Source organism: Bufo gargarizans, chromosome 4, assembly GCF_014858855.1.
Source record: "Bufo gargarizans isolate SCDJY-AF-19 chromosome 4, ASM1485885v1, whole genome shotgun sequence".
Taxonomy (NCBI): Eukaryota; Metazoa; Chordata; class Amphibia; order Anura; family Bufonidae; genus Bufo; species Bufo gargarizans.
The window spans coordinates 198,606,687-198,619,815 of NC_058083.1; the positions used below are offsets into that span (position 1 = coordinate 198,606,687).

Consider the following 13,129-nt stretch of genomic DNA (forward strand, 5'->3'; position numbering starts at 1 on the left):
TGTCTGGAGTATACTTTTGGAAGGCTAAGACAACATTTGCTTTCTTACATTTCTTTGCATGCCAAACAGTAAGCAGGCACTGAAATGTGCTACAGGTATAGTAATGTGCTAGTGCAAGGGTGTGAATTGGTTTGTGTATACTTAGAATCATAAACTGTTAGCTGTCCTTTTCTTCCTGTTCTCACACAGGGTCGATATCATTAAGGTAAAATACCATGATCATTATGCCAGTAGAACGTACATGGGTGCAATTGATGCTCTCAGCATTGAAGAAGCCTGGAAGAAAAAGAACAAAGAATAACTTGTCACAAAAGTACAGTATTGAAACACAAGAGCACGTTATCATGGTGACCGGTATTAGTAAATGTAAAAAACTGGTTAGAAAGCAATGGATGGGATGGACAGGCAGAACATACAGTATGGGCTTACCATGCACTCTGATTACCAGTTATCAACATGCAGGTATTAACTATAGAACAACTGTAGTTTACTAAAGTAATAGAAACACAGTGGAACAGAGTTGAAAAAAAAGTTAAAATTACTGGCAATATATTTCTTTCTTTTTTTTTGCTGCTAAAAGTGCTTCTATTATGGAAGTTGTACATGTATGCTGCTTGAATGAGCATATGACAAAAATAAGGAGCCAGGCAGCCAATGAAATAACATGGTTGCCATTTGTTAGCTTTCTGGATTATTTTCTATTGCTGTCAATGATAGTTATTGTCGGCAGCTTGAATTCAGGTCTAGCTGATGGAATGGTCTTCTTAGCTAAACTTGATCCTTGGATTGAATAGTGACAATGCTTGTTCAACTACAAAGTAATGAGACATGTCTTGTGAAGATAAAGGGGTTTATTAAGAAAAATACATGGCACTATCATTAACGTTCTCAAATTAGAGCATATCACAAATACTTGTCAGAGAGGAAAAATAATGATTACAGTCAAACACGTGAAGAAAAATATACCCGATTTACAGGTATGCATGTGAAGGGTGGCAATGAGATAGCTACACTATAATTATTAAACACACGTCAACAAACTTTCTGCTCACAAGTGTGGGAAGAATATATTTGTTATAAAGGAGTTTTCCAAGTGTTTAATACTGATTACCTGTCCTCCAGATAGATCAGTATCTGCCCTGTGGGGTCCGATTCCCACACCAGCCGATCAGCTGTTTGTAGAGGCTGCCAGTGACCACTGCAGCCACCTCACAGCTTACCAAGTGCAGTGCTGTCTATCAGATAGTGGCTGTGCTTGGTTTTGCACCTCAGCCCCATTCACCTGAATGTGACTGCTGACCACCATGTAACCAATGAATGTGATGTCACCGGCCTAGAAAGAGGTTGCTACAGTCATCGAAGCGCCACAATTTCTTCAAACAGCTGATTGGCAGTGGTGCCATGAGTTGAACCCCCACCAATCAGATATTGATGACCTATCCAGAGGATAAGTCATCAGTATTAAACACTTGGACAACCCCTCCGAATCTTACATTTATACAGACTGGAGTTCTGCTACATAAGGGTCGCTCGCCCCTTGTCTGTCACGGATCGATATTGCAGGAGGCTCCTTATTCTGCGCCAACAATTGATTGACTAACATGTAGTGCTCCCTCAACAATCATGTGTAATAGACATTTATGTAGTTTCTCAACCATAAGGTTTATATGCTGTCGTTTCTGACTCAGTTTTCCAATTTTATGATGCAGACCCACTCATAGTTTAGCCCAACTGAAGGAGGCTAAACTGCAAGCAGACGCCGCTGCGGATTCCAGAGACATGTTCTTTCTTGGCATGGTCATAGGTATAAACCACGGAAGCAAGAAATGCAGCATGGCCTCCCAATGAAAACAATTGGAGGCAGATTCAGAACTGCTGCTTTTTGGAGTGCCAGCTGTGTCAAACAGGGCCTAACTGACCCAGTCTATGGTACACGAGGGGCACCAACTGCAAGGTTAAAGAGGGCAGGGTATTGGGCTGATCATATCATCCATATCTAGGCTAGCCCAGCTAGGTACATCTCATAAAAATAAAAACTCAGATTACTAATACATTGTTGCTTAATTGTGCAGTTCGTATACTCCAAACCTGCCTCTGAACAGGATGACCAAACAGTCACACCTGCTTATGTCAACTGCAGTAATGTGTCTTATCTCTGGAATATTTCATTTATAGCACGCGATTTGTGAAACATTTATGATGACGAACAAGAAAAGAACATCTACTGTATTCAAGTATCTGCAAACATTACATGGTCCAGGCTTAGCCCAGTAACTAACTTTTTTGTTCTTCTACAGGAGCTAAACTTTTTAATAAAAACTAATGCTTTAAGCCTTATTCCCACGTCAGTATTTTTGTCAGTGATTTCCATCAGTGATTGTGAGCCAAAACCAGGTTTGGAGCCTCCACAGACATAAGGTATAAGGGGAGGATCTGCACCTGTTGTGTTGAGAGCTGCACCTTGTTTGGGCTCAAAATCAAAATCATGGAAATCATTGACCGAACACTGACTGTGTAAATAAGGCATAACATACTTGGAGAGATGAAGATCCACAGTGAGTGAGGAAGGAGCCGTCTCCTGTTCAGGGCCCTCATGTGTTGTCCATAGTGAAGAACGGTTAAAGTTAGTGTTGAGCGAAGGGAGTTTCGAATGCTTCATCCGAAGTCGCTTAGTTCAAAACTTGGGAATAATACTGCTGTACGGGCACACGGCAGGGCGCAGAAGGAAAGGAATGCCATACGGTTTTTGGAAGGTAGATTTTGCTGGACTGGTTTTTTTGACACCATGTCCCATTTGAAGCCCCCCTGTTGCACCCCTAGAGTAGAAACTCCAAAAAAGTGACCCCATTTTAGAAAGTACGGAATAGGGTGGCAGCTTTGTTGGTACTAGAATGATTTCAGCCGGCATCCTGTTCAGATTAACCCCTGGGGCGCCGGAATCCCGATTTAAAGTTAGGACGTACAGGTACGCACTGAGTCCTTAAGGACTCAGGAAATAGGGCGTACCGGTATGCCCTGCGTCCTTAAGGGGTTAAAGGGGTTGACCCATTAGAAATAGTCTACAGTTTGTTTTCAAACCAGCACTTAGATCTAAATACTTTTATAATTGCATGCAATAAAAATAAAAAAAGGTAGTATGACCACTGAGTTATTCACTAAAAATCTATCTTCTGTATAGTGCCACCTGCTGTTTGCTCTTTTTCTAAATTCTTTGTCCAGTTCACCGAGATGGAAGCACATGCTCAGTTCCATACTTCAACTGCAGCACACAGGACTCGCCCCCTGAGCTGCCAGCTTGAAATAAATCTAGCACAGCAATTGGAGCAATGAATGGGGGGAAAGGGGGAAATCTCTGTATCCATGTGGGGTATAGAACCAGTTCTAAGTTTCTTAGAAAGAGCCTGGGATGCGCTATATGATATCAGAGTTACATTTTTTTTATATTTATCATGGGATAACAACTTTAAGCGAGTTTGACTGCAGAGTCAGACTACAAGGGTTTTTTGTTTTTTTTTTATAGTCTGTAACCACAAATCAGGATAGCTTCTGTAAACACAAAGCAGATTCAATATATATCTTAGATGCACTGTATAAATAAAGAAGGCAAATATGTATTCACAGTTGCACCCAGCATTGGTCAAAATCATACTTAATCTATGTATAGTATTTACATCAAGCAACTTACAGTGCAACAAAGTTTGGCGTTATTAATTAAAAAAAAACTTTTAGGTCATTACATAATTGTACTTTTATGAAAGCCAAACAGCGTCCCAGGGCTAATGAGGTATGAAAATGTACAATACAAATTTACAAATCTCTATAGATAACAGTCCTATTTCTTGCATTGGATTTTTGTTCTCTATGTTTAATAATAATTTACTTATTAGGGATTGGTCTCATTACCCTTAGAGATGTAAGATTTCTTGGAGGGCTAGGCAGGTCATCAGACCATAAGGAAAGCAAGTTGACGCTTCACATACAAAAGGTAATAAAGGAAGCAAGTTACGTTTGGAGGAATCACTGAACACACTAACGATCGGATAACTTGTAATGTCTCATATCACATGGTATGATGAAATGTCCCATACATGACCCTGTCTGAGATGTGGAAATCTATTCCGAGATATGGTGTCCTGCAAACCTGTTTTTTTTTAATCTTTAAGGAGGCACATGAAACAAGAGGACAGAGCTTATTCTTTGTCTCTGACATCCTAGGAAAGAGGATCATGTGGCCGGACACTCATATCCTTTTTGCTTATGGAATGTACTGCCCCGCAGGCATCGGCCAGTGTACAGACAGACTTGCTGAAATAAGCAGAATCCCATCTGTGATGCAGGCATACAACATCCACATAACCTTCATAAAAATCCAGGATTGAGGATTCACTTAAATAAGAGAAATGATTTGAAGACCATGGGTGCCAAACAGACTACCCCTAAAATTACGCAACAGTGTTTTTTTTTTTTTACAAAATACAAGTCTGACCTTTTCATCTCACTCACATAAACAGCTCAGATGAACAAACACTTTTTCCTGCTCCTATTTTCTTTATAAAGTCTGTAACAATGGGCAAGGAGGAGGAGAAACAAGGTACAGTAGATGGAATTAGTCAATCACAGAACGCAGCTAAAACTTTCGGCCATATGAAACACTGCACGTGGAATCATTTAAAGGGATATTTAAGCAATTTAGTCATGAATTTTCAAAGTAACTACACAAGCCGTAAAAATGTATTGAAAAACTGTATTGGGGAATAGGATACATTGTCATTTCCTAATATGCTTATGCTCGTTGGACTAACCACCCTTTAGTTGCTGGAATGATTTTTTTTTTGTGGGCCAACCCCTTTTAAAGAGTACCTGTCACCAGATTACACAATACAAATTTCATACATTATTAAGATCTATTTAATAATGTATGAAATTTGTATTGTGTAATCTGGTGACAGATACTCTTTAAAAGGGGTTGGCCCACAAAAAAAAAAAAAAAAATCATTCCAGCAACTAAAGGGTGGTTAGTCCAATGAGCATACGCATATTAGGAAATGACAATGTATCCTATTCCCCAATACAGTTTTTAGTTTCAATACATTTTTATTAAAGTTGGTGCATAAATAGCAACCAGAGCTCAGATGATTGTTACAAAGATATAGTGTTACATCGGTAGGGTTACAGACATATTTTTTGCAATGAACTCAGATATAAAATCCAACACAGTTTATACATTTTACAGTAGAGGAGGGGGGGGGGGGTAGGCAGCAGGAGCCAGAGTCAGAGCATGTACATACTCATCACGTTTGTGCTGGCAAAATAATGTGGACACATGTTAGGCAGAGCCTTAAGTAGCCGTCATGGGAGGGATGTTAGGCCCACCAGGAATTTTGGGTTATGGGTCACAGCACACACATAGGCAATGGTGTGCTAAATTTGCTAGAGATCCAGGGCAGCCGCTGGTTAAGGGCCTTGACTTTGAAATGGAGCGTTGGAGCGAATACCACCTCGTGGTGCATATGTTGGTTTATAGCATGAACAACTTCCGACAGCGCGGGGGGGGGGGGGGGGGGGGGGCCCAATACAGTTTTTAAAGCCAAGGGTATTTAAAAAAAAAAAAAAAGGCCAATAAAGGGGTTTTCTCAGAAATAAAAAGAGGACCTTTCACCACAAAATTCTGTGCTGCTATAGTGGCAATCCACTCACTCTGGTGGGCCCAGCCACCACTTTGCATACTTTCCTCAGTAGGGGATTTGCGTGTGTACCCTTTCCGCCTATTAATGGGTCAGCACACACTCTAATCTTCACTAAGGTCACCCAGGGGTACTTAAGGTATCTTTCACTGTGGGAGGGTGCTTAACCAATAGGCTGCAGCCTATAGTTTCCTGCAAAGGCGTGCTGCTGTACGCTTGACTGCCTGTGAATTGATGTCACGGCGCGGTGTGGGTTGATCACTCCACACCAACCACAAGAGGGAAGGGAAAAGGTACTAGGCCTGGAAACTAGGGAAAGGGGAAAAGGTCACCACCTAGTGAATCCCTACACCGAGCCCTGACTACGATAAGTATGAACAGACCTTGATGGTAGGAATGTTCATACGCTGGAACCTAGTGCCCTATCTGACCCTAAAAGGCCCTAGAAATGGGGTCAGAACAAGAGATGACCTGTTCCTTCCCAGCTGAAGGAACAGGAGACTCCCTCAGGCCTAATACCAAAAGGTAGGGGAAAACCACAAACAAGAAATAGGGAAAAGACACTTAACTCCGAAGTATGCAGATGAGCAGGAACTCAAAGGAGAACCAGACACCAGCTCTTCACAACCTGAAAGGAGCTATCAACCGCATAGCATGATGGGTGAGTCCAGACTAAATAGAGGAGTTAGAATGACCACTTAAGCTACACCTGAGACCAGAGGTGTGGTCATACCTAGCAACAACAAAGAAAAGTGAAACCAGAGAGGCTGTCAGATCACATCACATCACATTCAGCCGGTCTCTTAGATCTTCTGACCCCTGTCACAGGAGGGACAGTGACAATCGACTTCTGCTTGTTTCCTGGATTTTCACCCTGACCTGAGCTCTGCCCGATATCCATTTTGACCCTGAGCTGACAGCCCTGACCTTGTATCGGATCGCACAAACACTGTCTGCCCTGACCATGGATTTGCCTGACCCCTTGGTGCTTGGCACCAGTATCTCTTGACCCCGGGGGGGTCAGCAGTCACTTGAATAGAAACTACTGAAAGGTAGTGGCATGGTGGTTACCCCGACAGATCCCCGAATAGGGGTTAAAAGGTGAATACAGAGGGGGGCACTTAGATAACACCTTTAGGACAAGCCCCAAGCCTTAACTGATGTCCTAACTTGCAGATAGATCATCAATATATAAGTCCCAAAAAAGGACATCTGGGAGGAGTCTTGTGAGCTACTATTTCACATCCAGCTGCTCTCAGCAAATCTTCATTGTCTGGAGTGTTTGTAGTAATGCTGCTTGACTGAAGGAAACTCAACTACTGCTGAAACGGTCATTATGAGAGCTCTCTGATTGCGAGAGCTTCATAGGGAAAAATATTGACACAAACTGGTTTAACCCTTTAAGAGACCGCTGACTTTCCAGGGTCTGAATCACTCTTGCTCTACTGTTCATAATAAGGCCTAGACAGCATAGTCACAAATATGTTCTCTGAAGTTCAACAAAGGTTCTGCCACGGCTGTGGCATAGTCTTGTTGCTATGCGCCGTGACACGTTTGCTGTGCTTGCTGGTTGCCAGGGGCAACGTGTCATTTTTGCAGCATGTGTGTGCACTGCCCCTATTTCCTGGTTCCTTCCCTGTCTGGTGCTGGAGGGATTAACTACCTGGCTGGGTGTGGCCACTTGGTTTAATTTGCCTGTAGCCTGTAGACTGGAGTCAGTTGTCCTCCAGCCTTTGTTGGTGCTGGAGCTTTGCTCCTGACCGGCTTATTCCATCTGCCCAGTGCTTGAGGGCCACCTTGTGGAACATCAATGTCATCCCGGTGTCACCTTCCCTTCACTACCTTATTTTATGTGTGGTTTTGTTGGTATGGGTTGGTGTTATATGTCTGGTTGTCATTACATGTCTGGTGGTGTTTGTTGTCCAGCATGTTTGCTAGACATTCCCCTGTCTATCGGTGTGGCCTCCAGAAAGGGGTGTCTGGGTTCCCCAGAGGGGGAACCACAATTCAGTGTGCAGCTCTGCCAGGGGCCGCCATACATCCTGTCGGCATGGGGGTCCGGTCGTTGCTGTTACCGCAGCAGGTAAGTGCGTACGGTTTCTGGGCTCTTACCTGCAGATTCAGTAGCTGTTCACTGCCTGTCCCTTTCCTTGCAGCTAGGACGGTGGAGACTCCTGTTCATTAGTGTCTGGGATGAACAGGTTGTCTCAGCCCTTTCTCTGTTTGAGGGATTACCAGGGCGACTCAGGGTCCGAGGTTCCTGGGTATGAGACGTACTACCATCCAGGTCCGCTCATACGGTTAGCAGTCAGGGCGAGGATTAGGGAAACATAGGATGTGACTTGTTTCCTTATCCCGGTCCCTGGCCTAGTTGCTCCCTGCTTTCCCCACAGTGTACGGTGGGGAGTTTCCTCCACTCCCCATCATGACCGATTCATAGGCGAAGCTAAAAACTCCTATGGATGTTGTCAATTTTTTTATGATAGGATTCATACAACTAGATCATTGCACAACATGCCTTACGTGAAGTGCATATTTGACATACTTACTCAGCATATATAAATACACTGGACAAAAATATAAACTCAACTTTTTCGGTTTTGCTCCCATTTTTCATGAGCTGAACTCGAAGCTCTGAAACATTTTCTACATACAAAAGACCCATTACTCTCAAATATTGTTCACAAATCTGTCTAAATCTGTGTTAGTGAGCACTTCTCCTTTGCCAAGATAATCCATCCCACCTCACAGGTGTGGCATATCAAGGTGCTGATTAGACAGCATGAATATTGCACAGGTGTGCCTTAGACTTCCCACAATAAAAGGACATTCTGAAATGTGCACAGTTTTGCCTTACTGGGGGGGGGTCACCAGAAAACCAGCCAGTATCTGGTGTGGCCACCATTTGCCTCACGCAGTGCAACACATCTCCGTCGCATAGAGTTGGTCAGTATGTTGATTGTGGCCTGTGGAACGTTGGTCCACTCCTCTTCAATAGCTGTGCAAAGTTGCAGAATATTGGCAAGAACTGGAATATGCTGTTGTATACGCCGATCCAGAGCATCCCAAACATGCTCAATGGGTGACATGTCCAGTAAGTATGCTGGCCATGCAAGAACTGGGATGTTTTCAGCTTCCCGGAATTGTGTATAGATCCTTGCAATATGGGGCTGTGCATTATCATGCTGCAACATGAGGTGATGGTCATGGATGAATGGCACAACAATGGGCCTCAGGATCTCGTCACGGTATCTCTGTGCATTCAAAATGCCATGGAAAAATGCACCTGTGTTCGTTGTCCAAAACATACGCCTGCCCATACCATAACCCCACCGCCACCATGGGCCACTCGATTTACAACTTTGACGTCAGCAAACCTCTCACCCACACGACGCCACACATGCTGTCTGCCATCTGCCCTGAACAGTAAAAATCAGGACTCATCCGTGAAGAGAACAGCTCTCCAACGTGCCAGACGCCATCGAATGTGAGTATTTGCCCACTTAAGTCGGTTACGATGACGAACTGCAGTCAGGTCCAGACCCCGATGATGACGACGAGCATGCAGATGAGCTTCCCCGAGACGGTTTGACAGTTTGTGCAGAAATTCTTTGGTTATGCAAAACAATTGTTGCTGCAGCTGTCCGGGTGGCTGGTCTCAGACGATCATGGAGGTGAACATGCTGGATGTGGAGGTCCTGGGCTGGTGTGGTTACATGGGGTCTGTGGTTGTGAGGCTGGTTGGATGTACTGCCAAATTCTCTGAAACGCCTTTGGAGACGGCTTATGGTAGAGAAATGAACATTCATTGCACGGGCAACAGCTCTGGTACACATTCCTGCAGTCAGCATGCCAATTGCACGCTCCCTCAAACATTGCGACATCTGTGGCATTGTGCTGTGTGATATTTTTGTTCAGAGTATATAAATCAATACTGAAAAATGTCAGTGAATTGAATTCCTTGCTTCTTATTAACTTATTCTGACACTTATCACCTACCAGCATAACTAACACTTACATAAGCCATGCACTGAGACATCAAATTCTATTATTTTATCCATGTCAGATTTATGCATACTTACCGTAGGTCATGTTCAGAAGTAATAAAGGCAAGCTAAAACACGGAACGGTTATTGTTTATTTATTTTTTCTATTTGTTTCTTTTTTTGAGGTCCCTTGCAAAAACTTTTAGCAATTTTTTTAAACCTTCCAGTTTTGAAATGTAGGTGGAAAAGTGGATGTGGCTAGATATGTTAACGAGTTTCGCTCCAGATTTATGAAGGGGGACTGTTTTAAAAAGGTCCAAAAAAAGTCTCAAGTCACTTTTGTAGGATGTGGTGCAAAAAACTGGACTATCAGTTCTAAAGAAAAGTGTTAGGTTTAAAGATGCGCCAAATTTAACAAGTCGATTAATATATTTGGTGCAAAGTACTCCAACACAGATTCAAGGAAAACAGATATCAAATATTAGGGTAGGTTCACATCTCTGCCAAAGTTAATCCAGTAGTCTTTTCTGGCAGAGGAACAGACCACGGGACTCACCGTATCCAGCAGAGTCAGATATCACTTCACACCACCAGCTCCCCGTTGACTATAATGGGATCCAACACCTTTCCGGCATAAGTGCATGTAGCCCAAAGGTGAGCCTATTCAAAATGACCATGCTTTTAGCTATGACACTGCAGGCACCCTTACTCCAGAGCACATGTACTCACTTTACTTCATCTTTCCTATAGATTCTATTTCATGATACTATGAATGACAGATGACTGTGTGAACATTACATTAATGAGCAGGATGAGTAGAAGAAATTACTACTTCCACAATGTGGTCATGCCATCAAGGTTGCCTCATACACATATTGTGGCAGGAAGGTCAGGCAAGACAGGTGGAGCAGGCATGTGAAGCAGAGAAAAAATTACAACTTACATCCTCGTCATGATACTGGATGACACAGTGACGCCAAGCCATGAAATAAATAGAAGTCAGAAAGTAAACCTCATAGAACATATGCTGAACAAGAATATATAGATAGCAAATTTTACATATACTGTATACAGCTGCATAGTGCTGATCAATTGCAACATCCACCATCGCCCACTGGGGTTGAGGTCCTCCATCTACTTGAAGGCTTCAACACATAGAACATAAAAACTTACCGATAACCAGATGACTGGAATCTTTACTACTGTTTGTAGAGCTTTCTGTAAAGTCTTAAACAGGCTTTCCAGTATTTTTACATTGATGGCCTACCCTCATGAATATTTTCAATGTTATCCGTTCCCAACATCTGCAGTACACGTAAGGCAGTTGTTGGGTCTTTAAAGATGGCTCAGCTTCTGATCGGGCGCCATAGCCATCGAGTGCCTGCTGTTGTACACAGCAGACACTTGGTGGCAACATCTGACTGGTCCATTATCGGGAGTGCTGCATTCTGCACTGAACGGCTCCCCATGGCAAGATCGCTATGGCAGCCTTGGGCCTTCTGAAGGCTCTGAGGCCTGCTCCATAATTGTAAATATTAAAAAAGTTATGGGGGTCCGAGTATGGCGATCCAAACAAGAATTTTATTTTTAAAGTTTTTACATTTTTTTTCAACTTCGAAAACAAAAGAAAAAATTATAAAAACGTGTGGGGGGCGGGCTAAAGCTTTTGCATAATAATAGCATGTCGCTGCATTCCAAGAGCTATATCATATTCAATTTTGTGCCGATGTGACCACATGTGGGCTTGTATTTTGCAGGACAAGATGTAGTTTTCATTGGTACCATTTTGGGGTACATGAAACTTTGAATGACATTTTTCTTTTGAGATAAGAAGAAAAAAAATCTGTTATTTTTGTGTTTTTATATGTTAGCTGCCCTGTGACCATCACACACAATATATGATTCATACTTGCATACACTACAATGCCACTGCCCATAACGTAATACAATTTAATTTAACCCATGTATTGCTCTGTGGTACAAAGTAGGGTCTTTGTTTTATCTAGCACGAGGCCATCAGAGATCATATGATGATTATTAGCTAAGAAAGTCATAGATTTAGCTGCCACAAATGTCTTTCTAGTCTACACTAAACCTCCACCCACAATCATAAATCAATTATCGGAAGGCTTTTCGGTAGGAGATATTTTATACTGTGCCTTATGAAGAAGACAGACTGAAAAGATAATTGAAGATAAACTACACGTACCAAAATTAATTTAGAAAAAAGTAGAAATTAACACTATACCTTTATTGATAACTGGGTTATAGACCAAAAAAAAAAAAGGTTTGCTCAAGTGATATCCTATAGGAGATGGATATTTTACAAAAAACTCCTACTATAGATAGGATAGACGTTAGATAGGACCAATAGAATCAATATTAACTAGGAGGTTGGGGGTGGAAGGTAAATCAGTGGGAAAGGTCTTTCCCTAGATAACCCTAAGGGTCTAGTATCCTGTGCACAGGGATGTCTCCTGATGGTGGATGTCTCCCCCTGTGCCTTATGAAGACATGGAAATAGTTGGACTCAGATTAGGTTAGCCTACAAATAACTAAGGCCTATAAGTAAACAAAATGTTCACAGCAGTCAGTATTAAAACCACCTTATAGTGGGTTATAAATGTAAGTGATGAGATGCTGATGCTACAGGCAGCCTGTTAGAAAAGCTTCTGTATCAGAGTCCCTACGATACTTCCTGCACTCCGGAAACACGGGGTTATCATAGGGACTGTGGATCACCTAGCAATCATACGAATTAGGAGTATTAAGCAAATATGTCAGAGTGTCCGTAGACCAGCAGTGGCAAACCTATGGCATGGGTGGCAGAGGAGTCACTCAGAGCCCGCACCCACGCCCTGGGAAAAAGTCTATGGTGTACAAATATGCCTTAGACTATTCCTGCCATTCATCAGAGCAGGGCGCACTATGAACAGCACAGGCAGCGTATTGAATGCGCATTGACAGGCTATGGAAGATATACTGTAAGTGGGCTTTGGGTTGCAGTTTGGGCACAAGGCCTCTAAATGGTTCACCGCTGCCCTAGACTGTTTAATCCTAGAGGTGCAATCCATCAAAGGAGCTAAGGTGTATGTCCCCGAAGTACCGCCACATAGCAAATAAGATGCTGGGTGGATTCAAACCCAGAACCCAGCGCTCTAAGGCACTGCTGCTAAACACTGTGCCAATGTGCTGACCACTATACATTATGACCAATCAATAAAAGGTGATTTTTAGACGGGGTTATTCTATACTATTGGAACAGGGATTTAAAAATCACAATGCTGAGTTACTTTTAAAGAGTTGTCACTGTTCAGAGCTAAACCCGGATACATCCCCGTTTTCACCGATGCAGCCCCTCTGACAAGAGCATGGGAGCATTTCATGCTTTTTCTGGAGATCCGGTGACATACCAGGCTCTCTATGGGTAAAGTTGGGCGGAGGCTTCCGCCTAGTAGT

The 13,129-nt window shown here is 42.8% G+C and overlaps 1 protein-coding gene across 3 annotated transcripts in view; it reads right to left on the minus strand.

The window, feature by feature from the left end:
* Positions 1-13,129, minus strand: part of ARMC9 (armadillo repeat containing 9) — a 128,358-nt gene that overhangs the window by 66,490 nt on the left and 48,739 nt on the right. For 2 of the 3 annotated variants that reach the window (XM_044290106.1, XM_044290108.1), the window contains 2 exons: positions 10,614-10,628; positions 242-276 (listed from right to left, as the gene is read on the minus strand). In XM_044290106.1, the coding sequence (XP_044146041.1) occupies positions 242-276; positions 10,614-10,628 (50 nt within the window). The remainder of the gene's footprint in view (positions 1-241; positions 277-10,613; positions 10,629-13,129) is intronic. The other variant, XM_044290107.1, reaches the window with a different exon arrangement.